Source organism: Mirounga angustirostris, unplaced genomic scaffold, assembly GCF_029215605.1.
Source record: "Mirounga angustirostris isolate CCGP_5_RB_7025 unplaced genomic scaffold, mMirAng1.0.hap1 SCAF_12, whole genome shotgun sequence".
NCBI lineage: Eukaryota > Metazoa > Chordata > Mammalia > Carnivora > Phocidae > Mirounga > Mirounga angustirostris.
Genome location: NW_026991720.1, coordinates 27,294,319 through 27,320,869, shown reverse-complemented (window position 1 = coordinate 27,320,869; position 26,551 = coordinate 27,294,319). Strand labels below are relative to the sequence as shown.

Sequence of the window (26,551 nt, the reverse complement as noted above, 5' to 3'; positions counted from 1 at the left end):
AGAGAGTAAAAATATCTAATGTTATAATATGAAACTAGAGATAAGCGAAACTAATACGATAGGTCTTATCACTAGTGTATTTACGTAAAAACTAAGCCTCAGTTAATGCAGCTCTAAAACAGGAAGTGAACTTGCAAAAACATATGACATAAGAAACACAAGGTGAATCTATTAATTTGCTAGTTTTAAGAGTAGTGTTTATTTGATTATTCAATCATTTATTTAGCCAATAGTTAGTATACTTTGCCTCTTTATATCTTTTCTAGAATGTCAAACTGTATCTCTTTGAAGCAATGTAAAAGTAACACTGATTTTTTTGAACGGTGTGTGTGTGTTTGTGCATGCGTGCGTCTGTGTTCAATTTACCAGCAGAGCAAGTTGTGCTACCGAGGAAGGAGAACTGGTCTGGTTCTCCCTGTCATTTATCAGATTACACCATGTGGACGGAGTTGCTGTAACATCACTTATAAATAAAAGTTACCTGTGTCGACGCCTGGGTGGCTCAGTCGGTTAAGCGTCTGCCTTCGGCTCAGGTCATGATCCCGGGGTCCTGGGATCGAGTCCCGCATCGGGCTCCCTTCTCAGCGGGAAGTCTGCTTCTCCTTCTGCCTGCCGTTCGCCTTGCTTGTGTGCTTGCTCTCTCTCTCCATCAAATAAATAAATAAAATCTTAAAAAAAAAAAGTGAGCTGTGTCTGTGGGCTGGACCCCAATTCTGACAAAATTTTAGCACTCTCTGAAATCTCTTGGTTGACTGGTTGACTCACTGAAATCAGTCCAATGAAGCCATTGATCTGATTGGCCACTTTGTGCCACAGGATTCTGAAAGAGCAGAAGTGTGTCACCACCAAGTAAATACCAAAGTTATAACACGTTTTATTCATACTGATTCCAATACATCCAAAAACAAATAAATAAATAAAATAAATAAAATTACACATATAAATGGTCAAAATGCAGGCAAGTGAGAATGAACCTTGCTTTGAATATAATAACTGTATTTTCTTAACAAGACCAAAACATAAAAATCCTCTTTCACTGTTGCTATTCCTCTGGTAGGAGAAATCCTGATGATTCTCTCTGGGACCTCCAGTAGATGAACACATCACTCTGAAACCGTAGCAGTTTCAAGGTAAGAGAAAATTGCCTCAGGGTATGAGGGTCCCCCCTTCCACACGGCAGAACCTCCGGGTTTGGACTGGGGCTGGGTATAAAACTGTGAAGAAATCTAAATTTTACTGTATGTCCCTTTTCTTATTCCCCCTTATCACCCCCCACTCGACTAGGTCTTAGACCCTCTGCCCTTTTCACCCCATGCCATCCTCTAACCATTCCCAGAGACCCTAGTTCTGCACTGGGAACCCAAAGAGTGCGGCCGGCATTTTAAAAGGTTACACTGGAAGATGGAACAATAAGCCATAAAGAACAGAATCTCTCCCTGATGCAACTGAATGACACTGGGGTGACAGGTGCCGGGGGCAGCGTGATCTTTCTGGACACAAAGGCCTTCCTTGCATGGAAGTGACTGGACATGCTGGAAACTGTTATGGTCAGCCCCGTTTAGGGCCCACAAACTCATCAATGGTGCAGCATTAGCATGGAACATGGATTGGAGGTAGTTTAGAGAATCCGATGCAGAGAGGCGTCATGTACCCACATTCGCTCCTGCACCATCGCTTGCAACATCACCCCAACCTCTTGACCACTTCAGTCGGGCACCAACTGCTACGTTGATCCTTTTTTTAAAGACAGTAATGTTTGGACTCCAAGACAAAAAGTACAGAATGGAGGCAAGTTTAGGACACTGCAGACCACCCTACGCAACTCAAAGCCTTATTGCAGGGTGCCAAAGAGAAAGATTTATGTGTCCCTGGGAGCTATTTTTTATTTTTGGAAGTTATTGTCATTTCGAGCTGGCTGTTAAGAGCAAGGTCAAAGTGTTTTCTTTAAAGGGCAACAGACTGTGGGTTGTTTTCCTGCCACTTGGGAAAGACCTTAAAAATGAAGGTACCTGTGCCCTCTCCAGACTCTACGCAGTAGCTCTGTGACATTGGGTGGGTCTCCTGACTTCTTGACGCCTCAGTTTCCCCTTATGCACAATGAATCTATAATACCGACAAAATAGAATTGGGGGGTTTAAAGCAAGGCAGTATATGCAAAGTGGGTTCATAATCACCGAGGTTTTTTTTTTAATTACCAAAGATATTCTAAAACTTACATGACCACCAAACTTACCCTGTTCCCACTATCTAAACCTAGGATTTTACTCAGCCCACCTGTAAAGTAAACTACTAATTACTGATACCTGAATAATACATTTAGCATTTGGAAATCCTTAATTCGGTGGGTTTTTACGGGCGTAGGTGACAGGGCTTCTGAGGATCCATGAATTTCCCAAAATTTTTTGCGGAATTTTGAGTGGGCATGTATCCCTCTGGAGAGAGAATCCATCGCTTTCATCAAATGTGTTTTTGACCTTGAGGAAGGTTAACCAGCACTTTATTTTTTTTTATGTATAAATTTCTTTTGAGTATAGTTGGCACACAGTGTTACATCAGGTCCAGGTGCACAGCATAGTGACTCAACAGCTCCATATGTTGTGCCATGCTCCCTGCGAGTGTAGCTCCCATCTGTCCCCACACAACACCACACAGCACCATTACAGTACCATTGACTATATCCCCTCTGCTGTGCCTTTTATTCCCATGACTTGTTCATCCATAACTGGAAGTCGGTAACTCCCTCTCCACTTCCCACATTTTTCTCATCCCCTTCTGGCGACCATCAGTTTGTTTTCTGTATTTATAGGCCTGATCCTACTTTTTTGTGTGTTTATTCTTCTTTTATTTTTTTAGATTCCACATATGAATGAAATCATGGTATTTGTCTTTCTCAGTCTGACTGATTTCACTTAGCATAATACCCTCTAGGTCCATCCATGTTGTGGCAAATGGCAAGATCTCATCCTTTTGATGGCTATGTAATATTCCATGATACATAGCCATTCATCTACCCATTCTTCTTTATCCATTCATCTATCAGTGGTTAACCCATGCTTTAAGTGAAAAGGTTAATTGTCTGATATGATTGTTCTAGTTATTTTGTTAGCTGCTACTTATTGGTAATAAATAAATCTCATTAGTAGGCTTCTCCAGAATAAGATTGGCAAACCATTATTTAGAAAGGATCAGTTAATTTCTCTAGACTGAGAAGTGGAGCCCTTAAAGGAGGTCAAAATATTATTTGGCCTTTCCTCAGATTCCTGGTTGGTGCTTTATTCTAAACAATTTTACATAAAGGCTGACAATAGAGTACTGCCAGCCTTCAGTTGGGATTGAGTCCTGGTTATTTTAAATTTGAGATGCAGATAAATAACTCTCCTCTTGCTCTTCTCATTGCATCTCGATGTCTCTGGGGTCATTCCAATGATGCTCTTTGATTGTCTGTTTGACACATTCGTTCACCTGCACACAGATCTTCATTTCATCCCAAGCTTTCAGTAAAAGGTGGGAGAAAGCTTGTGTTAGGTAGGGGTTGTTCCACATGCTAAGCGTTTCCTCACTATTTCTATCCGGCTGTTGTTAAGGAGACAAAATAGTTAAGAGTCTTAGATAACTTTCTCCTGGATGGTGGTGAAAATGGCATCTAAAAAAAACAAAACCAAAACTTTCACAGATCACCTCAGTTCTATAAGGAGTCTATGGTACTGGAAGTCCAAATTGCAAGCAGGGTTAGAGCTGAGCTGATGATTTAAATAGGTAAAAAGGCTCTGGATCCCATTACTAATCCCAGAGCCAGCAATCCCCCTATCACCACAGGGATACCAGCAAGACAGGCAGCCGGCAATGCCACCGGCTGAACTTCATGACCTAACTGTGCTGTCGGAAGGACTCGGGGCTTGTCTGCTAGTAAGGAGTCAACAATTCTTTCTACTGAGAACAGCCATTTGCTCCCAGCTGACTCGGAGTGGAGGTAGAGAAAAAAGATAGAAAAGAAAAAGAAAGTAAGATACTTCCCTCAGGAAACTAATGATCCAGTGATGCAAAACACAAATACGTGAAGAATTTCCCAGGCAAATACAAAAGGAGGGTAAATCCAGATATTGGAAAAATATCATAGAAGAGGAGATGTTTACAGATAAGGAAGGCCCAAGGGGAACTGGAACATTTCAGCAAGGCTTCCACGGGAGGAACATCTTGAGCCAGGCCTGAGGCAGGGTGGGCCATGAGTGTGGAAGAGCTGGTGGGGCTCGTGAAGGAAGAGGAATAAGATGTGAGAGCACAGAAGTGAGAAAAAGGAAGCCAAGCACAGAGTGGGCCATCACACTTGTTTCGTTGGAAGAAAGACTCCATACCTGAGTACATGGTCAGTTGTACGAATAAAGCAGGGCCCAGCTTATGTTAGTGGGTTTTTAATTAACTCATTCATTCATTCATTCATTCATTCATTCATTCATTCATTCATTCATTCATTCATTCATTCACTCATTCATTCGACACACATTTAGAGACCACAAACCTTGAGATGGTGTTTCTCTAGGCACTGGAGATACAAATGCTCTGCTCTTACTGGCTTACATTCTAGGTTGGGGGGGAAGATACACAATGAGCCAATGAATAATTAATAAAAAGTAAACTACTACTTGAATCCATTTTGTGAATCAGACTCTTCGGGCGCATGTTGGCTTTTTGAATAGACTGAGATATCACTGTGTGAGGAAATGCACGTAGTGGATGCTGTTATTCTCTCATGGGCAGCCTCCCAACATTACTACTATTCTCTCTTTTATGTTCCAAGATGATAGTAGGGCACTGGTGCAGAACAATGAAAATGCAATCAAAACGAGGCCATCAAATTCACGTGCAGGGTGTCCACAGGTTAGGCACCCTGGCTATCGGCATGTGTAGAACCATCCTTAAAGTCTGAGCTTAGCTTAACTTGTACAATGAGAGGTGGTAAAGCAAATATCAACTGTGTTTTGAAAACTGCCCACAGAAAACTGTTTTTTTTTCTCCTTGGGAAGACATACCACTATGTAAAATTTCAAATAGATCATACATTTTGGCTCATAAAGTACCACTAATCAAAAATAATTTCATATGGATCATTAAACCTAGTCATAGAACTACTTTGATTTCTACACTTACTAAATTTCCTTTCTAAGTAAGAGAGAGCAATTGATCCAATAATAATGAGAGACAGTCCTTTAATTTGATCTTTGGAAGACATAAGCCAATGAGAGTCTACATTTTTGTGTTTATCTTCAGAGAAGTGGCTGGTAATGGACAGAGCTATGCCAGAGAACGGATAGAGACTCTCTAGGAGGGTTGGTCTCTGGTCTGGGGATGGAGTAAGATGGTCCCTATTTCAATTGTTCAAACGATGCTCTGAGACTGTCAGACCTTACAACTTGCCCTGTCAGACCAGCCAAAAAACAAAAATTGGGGCCCAAACAATAACCATGTGAAGGTTCAAGTCAAGAAGCATCATGAACATCACTGCCACAGTATTCTTCTCTTTTCTGAAGGAGAGTAACCCAAGCCTAAGACCCTGCCACTTTGGGAAAAGATTGGAAAACTAGCTGCTAAAAGATACCTCTCCTCATTTATTATTCAAAACACTAAATAATTTGGCATCTTTTTGTTTAACTTCCTTTTGTTGAAAAATGCTCAACTCAGTTCAGGAATTGCACAGAGCATAGCACATTGGTGCAAATGAGAAGATGCTGCCTCCTTGGGGCATGCGTAGCACGCTACCAGATTGTACAACTTGATTAGGGGAGATTCAGCTGGATTTCCTCCTCGGCCAGGAAGACTTGTGTAGTGCACATCCTGCACAACCATTTCTGATGGCTCTGATTTGGTTAAAACGAGTGAGTGTGTTAGAGACCTGAAATAGCCATCAATAAATGATGCAAATCAGCCCAGAAGCCTCTCTGGTTTTTTGCTCTTCTTCAAAAGCACAAACTCATTTTTATTCTGCTTATTGTTTGCCAGGTTAATTTACCTGCTGGCAGTTCCCACAACGAAGCCTCTCAATAGAGTTGGTCTTCACCACACCTACGCCTGTAGTAGCAGGTCCAGTATCCCTAACTGTATTAAGGATGCACTTTTGCCAAGGTGTTGAAAGGATCTTTCCACGGCCAGGAATGCAGGTAGTACAAGTTCATAGAGGTGGATTTCCCTGAGCACTGGAAGAACCATGCAGTCTATCACACCCAGCAGAGCCAGTCAATAAGGAGATTCTCCAAGTGCCTATAGCTGTTTTTTTGTTTTGTTTTGTTTTGTTTTTTTGTTTATTTGTTTTTATCACCTTAACCCTCTCCTGTTTTATTTTAAAGTTCTGGAATTTTGAAACTTGTTCACTTCACATGTGAAACTAGACAGTAGTTTCTCAGGAAGAACAGTGCTTGAAGTTCAAAGTTCCTTTCTTTCTTTCTTTTTTTTTTAAGTAGGCTCCGCACTGGGCATAGAGCCCAACATGGGGACTGAACTCATGACCCAGAGAACTCATGACCCCAAGATTGAGACCTGAGCTGAGATCAAGAGTTGGACACTTAACTGAGCCACTCAGGCGCCCCAGTTCTCAGTTCCTTCTGTTTAAATTTTCCTTCATGTCTTCTGTTTGCTCTCGTAATTTCTTGAGGGCAAGGCTAGGCCACTACATTTGTGACTTTCTGTTCTTTCTATTTTAATTCAACAAATGTTCATTGAGAAGCTTCTCTGGGCCAAGCACCTTTTAGAGTCACAAGGGGTGCAAAGATGAATGAGGTAGAGCCCCTCCCTCAAAGAGCACAGAGTCTTAGAAGTTGAACACAAATACAGAATAACTGCAGTTCAAGGCAGCCAACGCAAACTATTACCAATGCGAGGAAATGAATAAATTAGCAAACAAGCAAACACAGCAGACACAGAATTAAAAGTTAGGAATGTGAAAGGCTCACTGTTCTCTATTCCTGTCTCCACCTTACTTCTTCTTGGCTTGAGTTTTAAACTTCTAATGTGCTCTGTAGAGCCGTGTCTTCAGAAAACCAGTGGGCTGAAATTAGTGCAAGTCAGAAGCATGGGGGAATGAGTTCTTAAAAGCTTAACTAAAGAAAGAAAAAAGAAAAAGCCCAAAATTAGAAAATGCAGATACCTAAAGAGCAGGTAATTACAGGTTTCAAAATTTAGGATGGGCTTAATATAGAATACGGATTAAAATGTTCACTGCATTGATGTTTGTTCAATGGGGAAAGATGAATGTATTTTACTTTTTCATTTTGCATTGTTCACATTAACTGTATGTACTGTTCTGTGTCATTTGCTGATAATAAGAAACTGCCTCTTTCAAAAATTCTATCCAGTCATGGATACTAATGATGACCCCGATGAAGACCATCTTACAAGTTATGATATTCAGCTCAGTATTCAAGAATCCATTGAAGCCAGCAAGTCTACATTTTATTCTGAAAGGTAACATTCAAATTGACTGTCCTCAACAGAATTTCTTTATGGCATTCATTTTGTTGTCAGATAAAATGAAAGACATTTCCTGGCTCTTCCTCTAGGAAAATGCTTACTCTTCTTTCCTGGCAGAGAATCCAATGGCTTTCCAAGGGCCACTGTGCATAGAGGCTTCGGCAATAGGATCTTCCACAAACCCCCACCTCTGGTGGAAGATGGAAATAACCTCAACGGGAAATTCTTAGTTGAATTTGATTGTAGAAGATTGCCTATTTTTTAAAAATTAATATAGAATCAAAAAGGACAATAAATTTGAACAAATTTGCAAGTATGGTTTCTACAACTAAAATATAGATAGGTATACAGAAGTCTGCTCTGAATATTTTAAAGCCCCTTCTGCTACTGACTCAGACAACCTTTATAAGTAATGCATTTCATTTTTGCATCTTCAAACTATAAAAAATAATGTGGACTAGCCCCTAAGTCTAGCCCCAAAGAATGGGAAAGAGTTGAGGGCTTTTATTAAAAACAAGCACTATGTAAACCACAGCCTATTTAATTATCTGCTATCCAAATGACAGAAGTTAACAAATTAGACACAAAATGTCAATTTTGTGTTGAATCAATCCTGATTTAGCAGAAGTTACAGAGTCTGAAACTGAAAAAGTAGATTTCTGTCTTGAACAACACACATTATACTTCTAACAAAAATAAACGTTAGTTTGCTTTCTATTGTAGTATTTAGAATCCTGTATTATTCTGAAATTAGTAATACTTTTGAATAGGCTCCATGCTATAAAATTATTGCTTTTGAGCTTCTTAAAAATGGACATAGTACCTTTAAATTAGGTCTCTTTAATTTTTCCCTTATCTCCAACAGAGTTCCCAAGAAGGCTTTCACAATCCTAGAATGCCAGCAGATGTTTCTGCTTAATAGATTTGAATCAATTTGTTATGAAATACCTTGTTTCCTTTGAATAAACACACACACCAGAGAATTGCCATGAGGGTTGAAATCACGACCTGTTGGCCCAACGACTAGGAGTTTGTTCAGTAAATGCTCAGCCTGCTTTCACTTGTAGATAAGTTGATCAAAGGCTCTAACATGCAGTGTGGATCATAAGCTCCCAAATAAGCAATTATTAAGTTCAAAGCAATAAACTTTATTGAGCACAGAGTTTTTAAAATTGGAAGAAGCCTTAGAGATCTTTCTATTTAATCCCATCATTTTATTTATTTATTTTTTAAAGGTTTTATTTATTTGACAGAGAGAGACACAGCGAGAGAGGGAACACAAGCAGAGGGAGTGGGAGAGGGAGAAGCAGGCTTCCCACAGAGCAGGGAGCCCGACATGGGGCTCGATCCCAGGACCCTGGGATAATGACCTGAGCTGAAGGCAGGCAGACGCTTAACGACTGAGCCACCCAGGCGCCCCTAATCCCATCATTTTAAAGATGAAGAAACCACTACCCAGAGAGGCTAATTGGCCTCCCAGGATCACAAAATCATGAAACCTGAACCCAGCTCCTCTGACTCTGACTACAACTGTTTACTCCATTTTCATTGCTTAGAACTAATTTCAGAGATAGCGTTATAATCTTGAATTCTGTCATCTGTACTAATGTGCTTATGTCTAGTGTATCATAAATATACTGTGTCTGATTCTTAGACATTTACATTTTTAAAGTAGATAAAATTAGTTGTGTGCATTTCCTATAGATCTTGATTATTAAAATCATGTACAGAAACTCAATATAAGTTAAGTGTTTGGGTTTTTTTGAAGTCTGGGATAAATACGGCTTATTTTTCTTTCTCTGGCAGATTTGCACCACTAAGTGATCAAAACAGAAAACTTGTGGAAGCCATAAAACAAGGTAAATGGGTGTATTGCCTACAGTGGGGCAGGTTGGAGATTTCACTTTGCTGAGACAGAAATGTGTTACCAGCCCCTGTATTTGATTTAGGTCACATTCTTGCGCTCCAGGAATATGTGAAATATAGATATGCATTGGATGAAGCTGATGAAAAAGGATGGTTTCCATTGCACGAAGCTGTCGTTCAACCCATTCAACAAATACTTGAAGTTGTTCTGGATGGTAAGAGAACATAAAATCCCTTTAGCCAAACCGAAGAAAAATGTAGAAATTTTGAGTGCTCCCAACAAACATAAGCAAAAAGAAAAAGCAGAATAAAAGATTATTAGGAATATGGAAAAGAAAATATCCATGTTTTATACTCAGAGTTATAAAAATTAGTATATTTTATGGGGCGCCTGGTTGGCTAGGTCAGTAAGTGTTGGACTCTTGATTTTTGGCTCAAATCATGATCTCAGGATTGTGAGCTTGAGCCCCATGTTGGGTTCCACACTGGGCATGGAGCCTGCTTAAGATTCCCTTTCTCTCTCCCTCTGCCTCTCCCTGACTCCCACACCCACGCTCTCTCTCTTAAAAAAAAAAAAAGTTAGCACATTTTGTGAGGTTCAGGGTTCACCCTTTGCATCTTTCTACGAATATGACAGAAGTTGGCTCAAAGATGTGGTTATAGGGGTGCCTGGGTGGCTCAGTCGTTAAGCGTCTGCCTTTGGCTCAGGTCATGATTCCAGGGTCCTGGGATCAAGCCCCGCATCCGGCTCCCTGCTCAGCAGGAAGCCTGCTTCTCTCTCTCCCACTCCCCCTGCTTGTGTTCCCTCTCTCGCTGTGTCTTTCTCTGCCAAGTAAATAAATAAAATCTTAAAAAAAAAAAAAAAAGATGTGGTTATAACCTAAAAGTAATAAAAGTTAATATATATCATGAATTAATTGATTCGAATATAAAGCTTTTTGCTTTGGAGAGTCAGTTTTTAATTTATCATCTTGAACTATCTCTTAACAATTTCCAAAAGATCGTTATTGTATAACAAGTATATTTACAATATTTTGTGCTTATATTAATTTTTTCATAATGTAAACATTAGTAAATATCATGTTAAATCAACCCAGAGTTAAGCATTGATAATAATTTTGATAATTCTGATGTTGCAGCACAATATTTGTCACATCTTGGCAACTTTTAACATGTCTTGTGAGTGCCCTATCTTTCAATCAATGTTGCTCCCTCATTCTATGCTCTAGGAGACAATCATAGCTACTTGATAACTAACTATGCAGCCAGCCAGCCAGAAAAAAATAGCTAAGCAGATAGTCAGACAAATAGATATAGAAGATGATGTTAAGCATGGTATTTTCTAACATATTCTGACAGTATTCAAATACATACTTATTCCTACATTCACAGATTTCACTTGACAGAAAACAATTTCAGGTGCAATTTAAATAATACAAAGGATTGAGGAGTTATGTTACAATTTATCAAAAAATAAGAACTTGCAATCCATTAAAAACAACAACAACCCCTTAAAACATAGATTTTGGTTTTCTAGCTGTCAAGTCCATGCTCATCTACTTATACTCATCATCATTTGATAAAGTTTAATCATGTCTTTTAATCTTTTTCATCAATTGACTGTTCAATCTAAAGTACATAATGTTGGATTATTCTGATCTCTGTGATATCCTTTAAGTAAAGATTTTTAACTTTATACAATATTTTCACATCTCAGCATCCTACCAGACACTCTGGGAGTTCAAGACCTCTGATGGAGAAACACCCTTGACTTTGGCAGTCAAAGCTGGTCTGGTGGAAAATGTAAGAACTTTACTAGAAAAGGGAGTGTGGCCAAACACCAAAAATGACAAAGGAGAGACACCGCTTCTGATTGGTAAATGACTTCTTTTTCTAGAGCTTTGAGTTTGAGGCAAAGAAATATTTAATAAGTATGTATTGGAAACCGCTATGTATTGAAGTTATGTGACCCCATCCCCTACTATTCCCTGAGCTCCTCCCCCCTAACACCCATCTCATCTGCCCTATGCGTTTGGTGTTTTAATCCTACAAAGGGGTCAAATGTGAAAGATCCTTCAGCACCCACTAACGAGGAGGGATCCAACCTCGGAGCGTTGTGAGGCCAGAAGTGCCAGTTCTAAAGGAATATTCTCTAGGTAGGGTCCGGTTATAAGTAGGGCTGCATGTGCAGTATGTAGCCAGAAGAAAGAGGCAGAAAGGGGGTTCGAAAGAGAGACATCAGGTTCACATCAGAACAACAAGGTGCCAGCAGATTCTGATCACACAGATGCAGCACTGGGCACCTACAAACGGTTTCACAACAATGACACAAGGAATGATGGTAAACCTAAAGGTGTCATTTATCCGTTTCTTCTCAGTCTGTGTATCCTGCTATTTTTGTTGACCAGTAAAAACTGGCAAGTCTGCTTGCAAAAGTGACATGAGATTAACTACAAATGACCAGAGATAACATTTCCTGCTACTTTGGAATTTGTCACAATAACACTTGTGCTCCTTATAAGTAAACCAGAACTCTTATCCTGAGCGGGTTCTATACACACGAATATTCACCTACGGTTGCATCACCACTATTAATGTGATCTGTATTATTTTTAAAGGCATATACCATATACCAGTGGGTATTTGCAATGACATCCACATATGTGTTGCTGTTTCTCTAGATAGTTCTCTAGATATCTATAGATATTTGATTTCTGCAAAGCACACATCCACACACACACACACTTTTCCAGAGTTTATATACTATCTCACTTTGCAAATGTAGAATTATTTTCTACTTGCTATTCTCAATTCACTTATTTAAGGGACATCTAAGTCATGATTACCACTCATTTGATTTCTTTTTGCCTTATTTGATTCTGTTTTTCTTTAATGCTTACAATAGAGCGTTAAGCATTTACATGCATTTCAAAGTTGCATATGTTTGTTTCTCTACTCTAGCGATATCTTAAGTGTGGGAAAGGAAGTTGGTCACTGAGTTATCAGAGCCAAAATAGAATTAACATCTGGAAATAATACTTTTTAAAAGCTAAATGGTAATATCAGGAGAAGACAGAAGTCTCACGAAGGAAATTTTCTGAAGATGTTCGCTTGTGTCTCCATCACCGATGTATCGGGAGAATGGAGTTTTTCTTGGGTTACCTTCTCCAGGACCTTCTTTGTAGAGCCCATGTCAAGTATTTTCAGGTTCTATAGGTAAATGGATCATCCATGGCACTTTCCCAGTTTTCTTTTTGACTCTATAGGCTACTTTGAAATTTGCTATTTATAGCCCATTAACTTATAAAGGGAAAAATAAGAGAAAAAATGCCGTTCTTTGGATTTTCCGTGTGATGTCATTTTTATTTTTCTTAGCCCAATGTCATCATCTTTGTCTTTATTATAGAATATCCTTAGATGGCCAAACAAATACCACTTTGTGTCCCCCAGGGCTCTTCTTCCCCATCAGCCATCTGGTCCTTCCTCGTAGTACTCTGATGTATTACAGTTATCACAGTTACTTATCTAATTTGTGATCACCTGACACTTATTAAGGGTATTTTGCACTCAGACTCCCTCTCTGCCCACCCTCCAAAGTTGGTGTCACCTTTCTCCAGTTCAGGATTATCCTTGCATGTCTTATGAGTCACAAGATAAATCAGTGCTGATAATAAGACAATTACATGAGCAAAACACATATATCCAGAAAATGAAAAAAAATTACAGAAATTGAAAGGAAATGTGCCAGCAAACTATAAAGTGTTCAAAAGTGCCTATAACCTATGAAAAGTCTCTAATTCCCTAACTCTTCAATTGACGTTTGGTTTTCTTTTTAAGTGTTATTGTTGAAGATATGTAGATATATATTTATTTTTACTATGTAAGTTATTTAAGTTTTATTTTACTTAGTTATGTTACACAAATACTGTATCTGTGCCTTATTAGTTTTCATTATTTCAGACACTTATTGATTAAGAATGTCTTCACAGGTTAGGTTGGGAGGGATTCCCCATGATTTGCATTATTATTTCTATAGGAAATAAATATATTCTTAGTTCCAAAGCAGTTAAATTGCATGTAAGGTTTTATTTTTAAACTTATTTTAAGTTGTGGCTTATATGTGATATTATTTTCATGAAGAAAGACTAATACCTCTAATCAACATGTCTTCTGAGTCAGACAAAAGGAAAATAGATCATGATGGAAGAGATTCATTATTTTAATACATTTTTTTCTAGAAAAAAATGCAATAGGAGCAAGAAGATAAATGAGGACACATATCTCTTAGTTCATTTCACTTACTGATGTTTTTCTCCGCAATGACACCAGCTAGGATGAGGTCATTCACTATAATTAGAGCTGCCAGTGGCCGGTGGGCCATTCAGAGGAAGGCATTTGTCAACAGACTACTTAGTGAGCAAGAGAAAAACTCAAATCTCACCACAGTGATGGCTTGCCTGCCTCCAAATGAAGTAGGCAGAGTTTGTCTTCGTCCTCCTGTGGAAGCCCTTTCCCTCTCCTTGGACTTTGATGCTTTCTGTATTCTGCCTTCTGCTCCCCAGGATGTTCTATGTGGCCCTGCATCTTCTCCTGCCTTCCCAACAAAGACCTGACCTCTGAGTCTCTCTTCAAAGAGAAGACAGTATAGGCTTCTTCCCTAGACTATAGATTCCACGAGTGAGAACTAAGTCTGCCTTTTTCCTGTTGTGCACAGTGTAAGACAGCGCCTTTCATACAGCCAGAGTGCATGAACCGAATGAGTGAATGAATGAATGAAACTATATTTACCTCCATTAGCAGGAAGTAGCCCTCGTCCTTCTGTTTCTTACTAAGATTTTACTTACCGGGACGCCTGGGTGGCTCAGTCGGTTGAGCGTCTGACTCTTGGTTTCAGTTCAGGTCATTCCTCATCTCAGGTTCATGAGACTGAGCCCTGCATCAGCGGGGAGTCTGCTTGAAGAGTCTCTCCCTCTGACCCTCCCCTCACCACTGACTCGTGCACGTGCGTGCGTGCACTCTCTCTCTCTAAAATAAATAAATCTTAAAAAAAAAAAAAGATTTTACTTACTGTTAAGAGAAAAAGACATTACATCTTCCAGAATTATTCATATCTAAACTGGGACAATCTCTTAATAACTCAAAGTCGGGGGAAGGGGGTGCTTTTAACTGTAATTTTATCTATTAGAAACAGCAGAGGGGGAGAGGGACCTCTGATCTAGTGGATCTCTTACATTGTAGTACATTATCTGTCATATACTTCACCTGTTTACAACAGCAGACCTACCCAGATTCTACACATTTTCATTGCTGGGGTGCCTAGGGAGCTCAGTTGGTTAAGCTACCGATTCTTGATTTCGGCTCAGGTCATGATCTCAGGGTCATGAGATTGAGCCCCAAGTGGGGTTCTGCACTGGGCATGGGGCCTGCTTAGGAGTCTCCCCCTGCTCGTGCACTCTTTTTCTCTCCAGAAAACCTAAAAACAGGGGCGCCTGGGTGGCTCAGTCATTAAGCATCTGCCTTTGGCTCAGGTCATGATCCCAGGGTCCTGGGATCCAGCCCCGCATCGGGCTCCCTGCTCTGCGGGAAGCCTGCTTCTCCCTCTCCCCCTGCTTGTGTTCCCTCTCTGTGTCTCTCTGCCAAATAAATAAATTTTTAAAATCTTAAAAAAAAAACCTAAAAACATTCTCATTGCTAACCTGCCATTAAGATCACAGAAAAGAGAAGTTCATTTAATACTCGATGCTTTGTTTGGTGGAGGAAAACAAAAAAATCTTTCCTGGGGGTGGGGAGGGGGCTTGATGAACATTATTTACACATGTAGCCCCAGGATCCTAGAAGTGATGAAATTAGATTAATAACGGTTATAATTTATTGCGCTCCTAGTATACACTGAGCATTTCCATACATTATTTAATTTATACAACCCCATAGTGGAGGCTATTTTCATTTCATTTACTTTCATTTTCTAAAGTTTAGAAAGAGTATACACAACATCCTATTATAGGGAAGAGCCCTGTATTCCATGAATCTCTTACCCCGCCTCAGGCCAGGGTCTTAAAGAGAAGGCAACATCATCTTGGGTATGAGAAATAGAGGGGAATGGAAACGACAATATCCTCCTGTAGAAGAAAAGGGAATAGTAAATATCTACTTTCATAATAAACGTCATAATTCGCTTCATACCATCTGAAGGATCCAGGTTCATATGCCTACGTTGATATTCTTTTTTAAAATCACCTTCCAGCTGTGAAAAAGGGCTCCTATGACATGGTGTTCACTCTGCTTAAACACAACACCAACCTTGACCAGCCCTGCGTCAAGCGATGGTCGGCAATGCACGAAGCGGCCAAACAGGGCCGCAACGACATCATAACCCTGCTGCTGACCCACGGAGGCGACATGCACCTGAGAGACGGATTTGGCGTCACACCGCTCGGTGTTGCTGCCGAGCACGGTCACTGCGATGTGCTGGAACACCTCATCCACAGAGGTACGTGCAAAGGAATCGCACGTTCTGGATGAGTCCCCGTCTCTCCCTTTCCTGTTCTCCAGCCCTCCTTGGCTCCCCTTCCTCTCCCGGGTGTAACTGGGCATCAGGCTTTTGTACCCGGCTCCCCCGGAGCCCCCGGAAAGCGCCTCCTCCGCGACTCAGGGACACCCTCTCCGTCCCGGCCTGCACGTCTGCACGGTCGGCCCGGCTGCGCTCTCCAGCGGCGGCCGGCCTCGCACACACGGCTCGCCAGGGCCTCACACTTGGTGAGCTTCTCGAAGCGGACTTCTCTTCTTTCACACTTTTAGACATTTTTTTTTTTAAAGATTTTATTTATTTATTCATGAGAGATAGAGAGAGAGAGGCAGAGGGAGAAGCAGGCTCTCCGCGGAGCAGGGAGTCCGATGCGGGACTCGATCCCAGGACCCTGGGATCATGACCTGAGCCGAAGGCAGATGCCCAACCGACGGAGCCACCCAGGCGTCCCTTCTTTCACACTTTCGACAACAGAATCGCTCTCAACCAAGACGGAAGGCCCAGGCTGACTTCTGCGCCCTCCATCGCCTTCCTTTCCAAATGCAGTCAACCGCCCAGTCCCGCGGGTGTCTCCCACCTGTTGGCACCGGGACAGCGCCGTTGGTTTGCATCCCGGGCGGGCTCCTCACGTCTTCCCTGGACCACGTGTTTCCCAACCGTTCGGCCCGTTTCCGGGCTGCCGGGCTCCGCGTCAGAGGATCCAGGGGACGTGCTGCAACTCGGCTGTTCTCCCCGAAGGCCAGCTGCGGGGGCTCGAGCCCAACGGTGTACTCGGGAAACGCTCAGCAGCTCCCCACTGCCTCTGAGTCACGCGCAGGGCCCCACTGCATCATCCCGAACTGTTTTGCCGGGTCTGTCCCTCACTGCTCTCAACGTGTGTCCTGTACCCCGGCTGCACGACCCCAGCAGGATTCTGGGTATTATACCCGCATTCCCTCCGTCTGCGCTTGCGCCAGGCCCTTCCCCTCATCTGGAATATTCGCCGACAGAACTCGCTCTCTCGAGACACCTCCCCCCTAAAGCCTTTCTTGATTCTCCCACAGGTTGTGACCTTGCCCTCCTTTGAGCCCTCCTTTGAGCCCTCCAAGGGCTGAATCGAGAATTAAGAGGCCAAATTCTTCAACTGGCTTCTACCACCTCCCTGCGGTCCAACCCTAGCCTTGTTACAACTTCCGGTCCTCAGTTTCCCCATGTGTAAATAAAGGCTAGCACCACATGCTCCCTCAAGGATCCTCTATGGAGAAAAGACTAACATTTTGGCAGTCCCCCGCCATGCAACCCCATTTAATTGTCATCTGAGCCCTATGAAATAAGCAGCATCACTCTAGTTTACAGACGAGGAGATGGATATTCGTAAAAGTAGCTTGCCCGGGCTCTCCCAGTCGCGGCAGAGCCAGAATTCAAACGCAGCCCTCCTTCTACATCATGACTCCTACTTAGTCTTGATGTCACATGAATGTCGCACGGTTTGTGTTCTTTGATATTTTGTTTCATTTCCCCTGTGAGCTGCTTCAGGAAGTCGTATCTATTCATTTTAGGACCTTCTGCTGGGTCACACACAGCACCTAGAGGGCAGTTGTTGAAACGAAAGAGAGGGTTAACGTTGTCGTTTAATTTGAAAAGCTGGGGCACCTGGGCGGCTCAGTCGGTTAAGCGTTTGCCTTCGGCTCAGGTCCTGGGATCGAGCCCCACGTCCGGCTCCCTGCTCAGTGGGGAGTCTGCTTCTCCCTCTCCCGCTCCCCCTGCTTGCATTCCCTCTCTCGACCTCTCTCTCTGTCAAATAAATAAATAAAATCTTAAAAAAAAAATTTGAAAAGCTAACTACCCCTTTCCCTGGGAGCATTTGTCTACAGCGTAAACTGACTTGTTGATTTCTCAGACATTGTTGTGATGCAAAGATTCGCTAATAAAACAAAACATGCACGCATAATTGTTTATTGAAAATAACCGAGAACACAGACGTCCTTAATCCTATATTTTTAAGTCCTAGCCAGAAACGAAAACAACAGGTTGTTTTTAAGGGGACTATCTTGACGATTTCATGATAACTCCAGTTATCGCTATGGCATATGTTTTATATCGCCAGGTGGTGATGTGTTTGCTCTGGCGGATGATGGGGCGTCAGTGTTGTTCGAGGCAGCAGGAGGCGGCAATCCCGACTGCATTTCCCTCCTGCTGGAATACGGAGCAAGTGGAAATGTACCCAACAGAGCAGGCCATCTTCCAATACACCGAGCTGCCTACGAGGGACACTACCTGTGAGTAACAAACCGTAAGATGATCGTTTTCAGTTGAAAAGTACAAAATTGTATATAGTCTCAAGTCTGTCTATATAATACTTCCCAAAATCTGAAAAGAAAAAGACAGTATAAATATTGGTTTGATTTTTTCCCTTTCTTTTTATTCTCACCTACCTCATGAAATTTCACGTGTTATTCCTAACTGCCCTGGTCCGGGGAACATTCCTTATACTACTTTTATAATAAAAAATTTTTCTTTCAGAAAAAAGTAAGTTACAACCGAACATTCTTCACAAGCCACCCAAATACGCCTTTCTGTTTTGTTTTGTTTTGTTTTGTTTTGTTTTTCAATGTGTTTAACAAAAGGCTACAGGGTTTCTAAAACTTTTGCCTTTGGCAAAGGATCTTGTGACAATATTACCAGTATTACTCCCATTTTTACTAATACCTACAGATATTATGATATGATGTCAAATTTATCCTTGACTAGAAAAGTTTCGCTATAAGTTCAGGTTTCTTTATTCAAAAAAAAAAAAAAAAGTTGGATAGATTTTTAAATCACAGTATGTGCCACAATCAACGCATCAGTTGAAGTCTATAATCACTATATTAAGCTACCCACCGTAAGAGGACAGCTTTAGGCAATTAAATATATTTTATAAGTTTAAAAACTTTGAAATCATTAGGCTTTCTCATTTGCAGTGGCCACATTGGCTAAGTGGCCAATGACACATAATTGACGCTAAGTGACATGTTGTTAAAGTTTATCTGGATTTACTCCCAGCGTTCATAAATTCACACATGGTAGCTCTGAATTAGGCACAAGAGATCAAGTTTTCCTTGCCTGTGGCTCTCGTGTGTGTCTAGTTATTCGGTCAAGTGTGAAATTCACAACTGTTTATCACAGGTTCTTAGAAACATAAGCTGTAGTTAGTTATCCCCATTGGACTGATAAAGATTGATGGAATAATACTCTTTTTTGTGGCTGGTAATTCAATTGCAAGTTTATGGAAGCAGGCAGGACGTGCGTGGCCACTCCTGAAACATAGACTACTCAGGAAGCAGTGAAAGAGAAGTGAGGAATGAGAATTCAAAAGGCCTAAACCCTCGTCCTTGCTCCACATCCAACTGTGTGACCTTGGACAAGTCATTTCACCCCTGCAGACTTCCTGTTGCCCCTCTGTTAAATGAGGGGTTGGATTGAGCAATGTCCAAGGTCACTTCCTGTGACTCCATGATTCTCATGGTCAAGATTATGAAGCATTCTTCTATGGCATCAGATGCTCCTATCTTTCTTTTATATTTTTTCCACTAAATAGCTTTGGTTGTTTATAAGTATCATGTTGTTCCGAAAAGGACTGGAAGACGGGGAGGGTTCCTGAGGAACCACAATTCTAGGACCAAATATAGGACCTCCAGCATGTTCCCCGGGAATATTTAGAATGGGAAACTAAAAACAAAACTAGATTATACTAAACTAAGTAGTCAGCCAATGGACAAAGGTTAAATATTACATGTTTTTGTACGAGGTTATCTAGAGAAAATAAAAGAAAGTAAACAACCTGCATTCACTTGTCTGGTGAGGAAGCTGGTTTATTTAAATTCTTCATTTTCTTCAGGCCATGAGGGTATTTGACTTTTTTTTTTTTTTTTTTAGTGCGCTGAAGTATCTTATCCCAGTAACATCCAAAAATGCAATCCAGAAAAGCGGGCTAACACCAGTCCACTCCGCAGCAGATGGACAAAACGTGCAGTGCCTCCAACTGCTCATTGAAAGTGGCTTTGATGTCAACGCCCCGCTCGCGGACCACATTTCTGGGAGCTATGATGACGAACGGAAGACGGCGCTGTATTTTGCCGTTTCTAACAATGACATCCAGTGCACAGAAGTCCTCCTGGCTGCAGGTGCAGACCCAAACCTAGACCCCCTCAACTGTCTGCTTGTGGCAGTGAGGGCCAATAACCATGAAATTGTCCGGCTGCTTCTCTCCCACGGAGCTAACGTCAATTGTTATTTTATGCACGTGAATGACACGCGTTTCCCCAGTGCCATTCAATATGCCCTAAATGACGAGGTGATGCTGCGCCTGTTGCTGAATAATGGCTACCAAGTGGAGATGTGCTTTGAGTGCATGCATGGGAACATCTTTGGAAATTCATTTGTGTGGTCAGAGATAGAAGAAGAGGTACTACCGGGGTGGACATCTTGTGTAATAAAAGATAACCCGGTGAGTTACATCCTTTTCTTCTTCCTGTTGGGTCAGCATCCTAACATTTGCTCATTTAGGGACGTTACAAGAAAAGAAAAATCAACTCTCATATTTTTCTTATTCTTGAATTTGGGTTGGCAATAATATGGGGATATAAGCATAAAACTAGGCAAACAAGATTTCTTCTTTTTCTTGAGCTGGAAACTGAATGTGGAAGCATGTGAAAATATATGCAATTAATAATTTATGCTTCTTTGGTGGAATATTGGGTATGGAAACATGGAAAGAAGAATCATGGAAAGAAACACGATTCTTCCAGGTTATGTTGACTACAATAACAGCAGAGTCCTGCATATAGCTTCAGGGCTCATAGTTTCACAGATACAAGCAATTTATTTTTCTTTTTCGTTCATTACAAGGAGGGTACTTTATTTTCTGTAAAAAGACAAAGACAGTAATTTTTCATAACAAAATTGAGTGCTTATGTACATAGTATAATAAATGTATTACTAAATTAAATTTTATCAATTCTCTCAGTTCTGTGAGTTTATTACAGTTCCTTGGATGAAACACTTGGTAGGCAGCGTTATTCGTGTGTTAATCGATTACATGGATTATATTCCTCTGTGTGCTAAGCTGAAGTCTGCATTAGAAGTACAGAGAGAATGGCCAGAAATCCGTCAAATACTAGGTAAAAAAAAAAAAAAAGGGGTTTGCCTTTGAATTTTTTTTCCTGAAGAATGTATATAGGTGAAATCTCTCAATGTCATCATTGTTACTTTTTCAGTGCTACTTCATTTTCATAATTATCTGGGTTTTTAAATCATCCTTAGTACTTCCTCTGATATAAGATGCTAATTTTTTGCTTTTCTTGATACTTTCCAACTCTTTAATTGTGTAATGAGTACTACACTAAAACTATATTACCATTTTGGCTAGAATTCACTTTTTAAAAGGTTACTCTTATAATACCCTAAGATACCTGGACTGTAGTCTCCATGTGAACAGGCATCTATTTTGTTTATTTTTGTATTCTCAAGGCTTTGCATGATACCTAGTGAGTAGTAAATAATAAACACTGAGTAAATGAGTGAATGGAATGAATTAGAGTTATCCTTTTTGATATGCTCTCTCTCGGGTGTTTATTGACAAATTCTTAACAAAAGTTTGTCTTATAGGCAGGCCATTTTCTATTCTCTAGTTTAAAGTTCAGTTATAGTCATAAAAGTGATTCATACTATAAATACAAAACTAAGGCTGAAGGCAATTACAAAACAATCTGGGCCCTATAAATTCTTCTTCTTCTTTTTTTTTTTTTTTAAGATGTTAAGTGATTCTGAAGCTCACTAATATTTGGGAACCAATCTTTATTTTATTTTTTTATTAAGTAAGCTTTATCCCCAACGTGGTGCTTGAACTTACGATCATCCCAAGATCAAGAGTCGCGTGCTCTACTGACTGAGCCAGCCAGGAGCCCCTGGACCCTATAAAATCTTGAAGCTGACCTGTCAAGGCTCCCTTTCTGAGCCACGGCCCGCAATGGGAATAAAATCGAAACCATAGGACAGAGTCATGAGAAAGTCCACATAAAAGGAGAGGCAGCAAAGAGAACAAGGCAACTTCAGGCAGCAAGCCACTATTTTGGATCATTACTAGAAGATAACAGAATAGGGAGTTCTGTAAAGTCAGAAGAGCTGTCTTGGACCAAGTATCCTTCTAAAACTTGAGGACAACTAACGTCACATCAAAATGAGCAACAGAAAATTATCACAGTCAAGTCTCATATAAATTTATTATAAGAAAATAAAGAAAGAGGAACAGAATAACATCCCCACAGACCAGAAAGCACACCAGAAAAGCATATCCTTAGAACAGATGAAAACTAAAAATTTCATTTCAAAACAAGCTAAACGGCATAAGGAAGATGATCCAAGATATGAAAAAATACAAGTTCAGAATTACAAAAATTCAGAAATGAGGTAACAGAACTGAGGGAAGAATTAGAAATAAAAAGAAAAAAATAATTTCAAATTTAAAGACTGAACTAGAATGAAAGCAAGAACTAATAATGCAATAGATAATATCTTCAGAGAAACAGAAGCTGAAATGGAAGAAAAACGTTTAAATAAAATAGAAATGAAGGAATAGATCAAAGGATTTGAAAGACAGTGCCAGACATTGAAGACAGGCAATAAAGAGTGAAGAAATGAACAACAGGATTCCTTAAAAAGGAAAACCAAATTGAGGAAACAAAACAAATACAAAAACCTATATTACAAAAAAAATCTGTGATAAAAAGAAAAGGCAAAGCTACAAATTACAAATTAATATGTCCTTTGATCATGTAGGCAAAAAGAACAACTGACTTATGAGGGAAAAAATCAGATTCCCTCAGACAATATTGTTTCTCTGATTGCCTTCTGAAGAATCCACTAGAAAATGAGCTTCAGACAAACCAAAATAACTGGAGAAGTAATGACATAAGGACTAGTACTGAGCATTAGACAGAAGACCAAGACCAAGTGTGAGCTAAAAGGGAGGAGATACCATATGTAGGGTTGCATGGTCAGATAATGTGCATATGACACAAATATTTTAAAATGGGGAGAGCACACACAAAAACATTTTTTAAAGATACCAAATTATATGGTGGTGGCATCATATTAATATTGTTATCTGAGAATGAGAGGCATTCAGTAAGTGAGTGATTGTGGGATATTCTAACTCTATTATTCTTTGTATCCTTGAGAATACAAAGGATTGTCAGTGTGGAAGAAAGGAAATACAGATGTAATAGGTTAAAGAAAAATCTTGTAGTCCTGAACTTGAATTGGAAATATCAATATGAACTCAAGCTATTTTACCTGGGTATGTCTGTCTGTCTACAGTAAAGTCTTAGAAATAATGGCAAACTGAGCAGCGATGAACATCCCCAGACTGTGGTCTTCAATGACCATTTCCTAGTAAAAAAAAAAAGAAAGCATGATTTCAGGTCTCAGGAAGGAATGTGCAAGATGAGCCTGGAATATCTGTCATTCTCCATTGCAAAGAAACTGTCTACCAGAGCATGCCAATAGAATTTAGGAGCCAACTTGAAGAAGCTCCTACTGGCCAAAGATGGGACAATTCAGCTTTCAAAGGGTAATTATTTTAGTGAATTGAAACCAACTAAATATGCTTAAATATGATATTTAAAAAATCAGTCTGCTCTAGAGAATAAGAAAATCAATTCATTATCTTGAAAATTGATAAAGGAAAAGATTTGAGCCTTTATTCTGCCTTACCTGTATGATTTGTGCCACTAGTAACCAAAGATTAGATGAGCAAAGACGTCTCTTTATAAAAGTATTCCAAATAATAAATGAAAAAGAAAAAGATGTCACCACTTTGCAGCCCCCAGTCAACTAATGGACATAATCATTGAGCATCAGCTGCTCCTAATATCTCATTATGTGGCCCCTGATGAAAGAACATAGCACCAGCTATAGTTTTGCCAAAGAGATCAAACCTGAGTCTGCTCAAGTCTCTGGATCCAGCCATCAGTTTGTGAGAAATAGAAATGGCAGTGAAACATGGAGCTGCACCATGAAAAGGCAATCAATCAGCAAAATTTAGGCTGTGGGAAAATGCAGGGCTTTTTGGTTCTTCAAAGATGAATTGAAGGAAAGAGAAAGGGATGGAGAAAAGAACCTGTGGATTAAGAGACTTAAAGGTCCTAACAGATTAAAAAATATATATATATTGTCAATACAATCGCATAGGGATAGAACACTTAGATGTTGGAGTTCTAAAGGAAGTGATTACCCGGGGTGCTGGCCTGGCTCAGTCAGTAGAGCATGCAACTCTCGATCTCGATCAAACTCTTGTAAGTTTGAGCCCCGTATTGGGTGTAGAGATCACTTTTAAAAAAACAAAATCTTAAAAAAATAAATAAAAAATAGAGATGACCATAAAAGTCCGAATAGTGGTAACTTATAGGGGAGGAAGGAATGAAAATTGCAATGGATTATGGAGGGAATTCTTGGATGACTGGGGAAATTCTTCTATTCATGGCCTGGCAGGTGATTAAAGGTCTTCATCTCATAATCACTAATAATAATAATTCATGAAGCTATGCATGTATGTAGTTACTTTATATATATATATTTAAAGATTTTATTTATTTATTTGACAGAGAAAGACACAGCGAGAGAGGGAACATAAGCAGGGGGAGTGGGAGAGGGAGAAGTAGGCTTCCCACCGAGCAGGGAGCCCGATGCGGGACTCGATCCCAGAATCCTGGGATCATGACCTGAGCGAAGGCAGACGCTTAACGACTGAGCCACCCAGGCGCCCCATTACTTTATATTTTATTTTGCAATAAAAAGGTTAAAACATTTTGGAGATTATAAGAGGAAAAAAAAAAAACCCAACAACCCAGAAGTCTTAAATACGTAAATTACCCAAAGTTACAGACCTAGAAAACAACAAAGCAAAGATTTGAACCCTTGTCTATCTTACTTCAAACCACTCTCTCCAACAGCACTGTGCTTCCTGTCATAGGCAGAACAGAGTTTGCTTCTAACTGGTAATCAATTGTCCATGTGTTTTTATTACAAAAGAATAACCAATTCTGATAACTGTAGAAAGGCGATCTAAGGAAGAAGAAGACCAGGAAGTTGTGATATTGTTTCAGTCATCCATTAATGCAACTGGAGTGGAAGTCAGTTGAATGCTGTGAGTGTGATTAACCACTGGATGTCAGGATTCGTCCAGACATATGTAAAGCCATATATTTGTTAAAGAAGAAAATAAAATGTAATTTTTTTAAAAAAGATGGGCTTATTTTGCCTATTTCAGTAACAATAATTTTGCCTCCATAGTTTTTGAAAAACATTTTTTTTTTTTAAGATTTTATTTATTTATTTGACAGAGAGAGAGTTAGCGAGAGAGGGAACACAAGCAGGGGGAGCGGGAGAGGGAGAAGCAGGCTTCCTGCTGAGCAGGGAGCCCAATGTGGGACTCGATCCCAGGACCCTGGGATCATGACCTGAGCTGAAGGCAGACGCTTAACGACTGAGCCACCCAGGCACCCCATTGTTCTAATTTTTTAAGAAGATAATTTGTTTATAATCACAAAGGCAATGGAAATGTGATGTCTTTTATTACTGAATTGAGTGATAGTTCATATTATTGAGTGGTTACAAAGTGCCAAGCAGTTTTTCACTAGCTCATACTGCTGGGATAATATGTCAGTGTTGTAATATAGATAAAGTAAGAGTTGAGAATAAAGACTAATATCAAATATTTAAATAACGTTAGATTTTTTTTTAATATAAAATGTTTGGTGTCAGACACTGAAACAAACCTAAGATTGAATCATTTCTATCGCGTTTCCTGGATAATTAATTATGCATTAGAAAGATTGGTAGACGAGAGAGGAAGTAAATAAATAAAACTCTATAGTACTCAATTCTAAAACATAAATAGGAGAGCATTTGCTTTCTTAAGTCAATTCCATTCATTCATTTAACATATCCTGGCTGAACACCCACCATGAGCCAGGCTCTTCCTGACACTGGAAGAAGCTAAATGCTTGTCTTCATGGAGACTGCATTCTGGAGGAGGGGTCTGGGATGCTTAATTACACTTTGAATTTCTTTTAAAATCGCTAGTTGCTAATGGGTACATACCTGTTTTTCAGAATGACACTATTAATGTTATTCTAAAACAGTCTGTATCTTACAGGTTAATCTACTAATATTGTTTTTACTTTTTGCTTATTTTTTCCCAACATTTTAGAGAATCCTTGCTCATTAAAGCATTTGTGTCGGTTAAAAATTCGAAGGCTTATGGGACTCCAGCGACTCCGCCAGCCAGCCTCAATGAAGAAGCTCTCTCTACCACCAACCATCCAAAGATATATATTATTTAAAGAGTATGATCTCTATGGACAAGAGCTAAAATTGCCGTGATTTAAAAGATAATATTTTAAATGTGATTTAAAAAATATTTTAAAATGGGGTTCATTCAGAATTTCTTGGAATCATTTTACATCCTTAAGTGTATTTAAATCCATTAACAATTTTATAACGATCGTGTGTTCTTATCAGGACACCATATTTTACATCTTTAAAGACTTTACATTGTGATGTTTTTAAAGCTGGTCAATATTTTGTATGTGAATTTCTAATAATTATCTTCACTTCCAACAAGTCTTCAAATTATCCATCTCTCCTGCATTTATAAAACAATGAACCACTTTCTCAAAC

At 39.9% G+C, this 26,551-nt stretch overlaps 1 protein-coding gene across 1 annotated transcript in view; it reads left to right on the top strand.

Annotated features, from left to right (window-relative positions):
• Window positions 1–26,264, top strand: part of ASB15 (ankyrin repeat and SOCS box containing 15) — a 30,488-nt gene extending 4,224 nt beyond the window's left edge. Inside the window, exons 2-11 of the mRNA XM_045864326.2 lie at window positions 1,058–1,130; window positions 7,344–7,452; window positions 9,265–9,317; window positions 9,408–9,539; window positions 11,042–11,200; window positions 15,569–15,814; window positions 17,937–18,108; window positions 19,748–20,318; window positions 20,838–20,991; window positions 26,082–26,264. Coding sequence (XP_045720282.1) covers window positions 7,346–7,452; window positions 9,265–9,317; window positions 9,408–9,539; window positions 11,042–11,200; window positions 15,569–15,814; window positions 17,937–18,108; window positions 19,748–20,318; window positions 20,838–20,991; window positions 26,082–26,254 — 1,767 coding nt within the window. The 5' untranslated portion in view covers window positions 1,058–1,130; window positions 7,344–7,345 and the 3' untranslated portion in view covers window positions 26,255–26,264. The remainder of the gene's footprint in view (window positions 1–1,057; window positions 1,131–7,343; window positions 7,453–9,264; window positions 9,318–9,407; window positions 9,540–11,041; window positions 11,201–15,568; window positions 15,815–17,936; window positions 18,109–19,747; window positions 20,319–20,837; window positions 20,992–26,081) is intronic.
• Window positions 26,265–26,551: the final 287 nt, after the last annotated feature.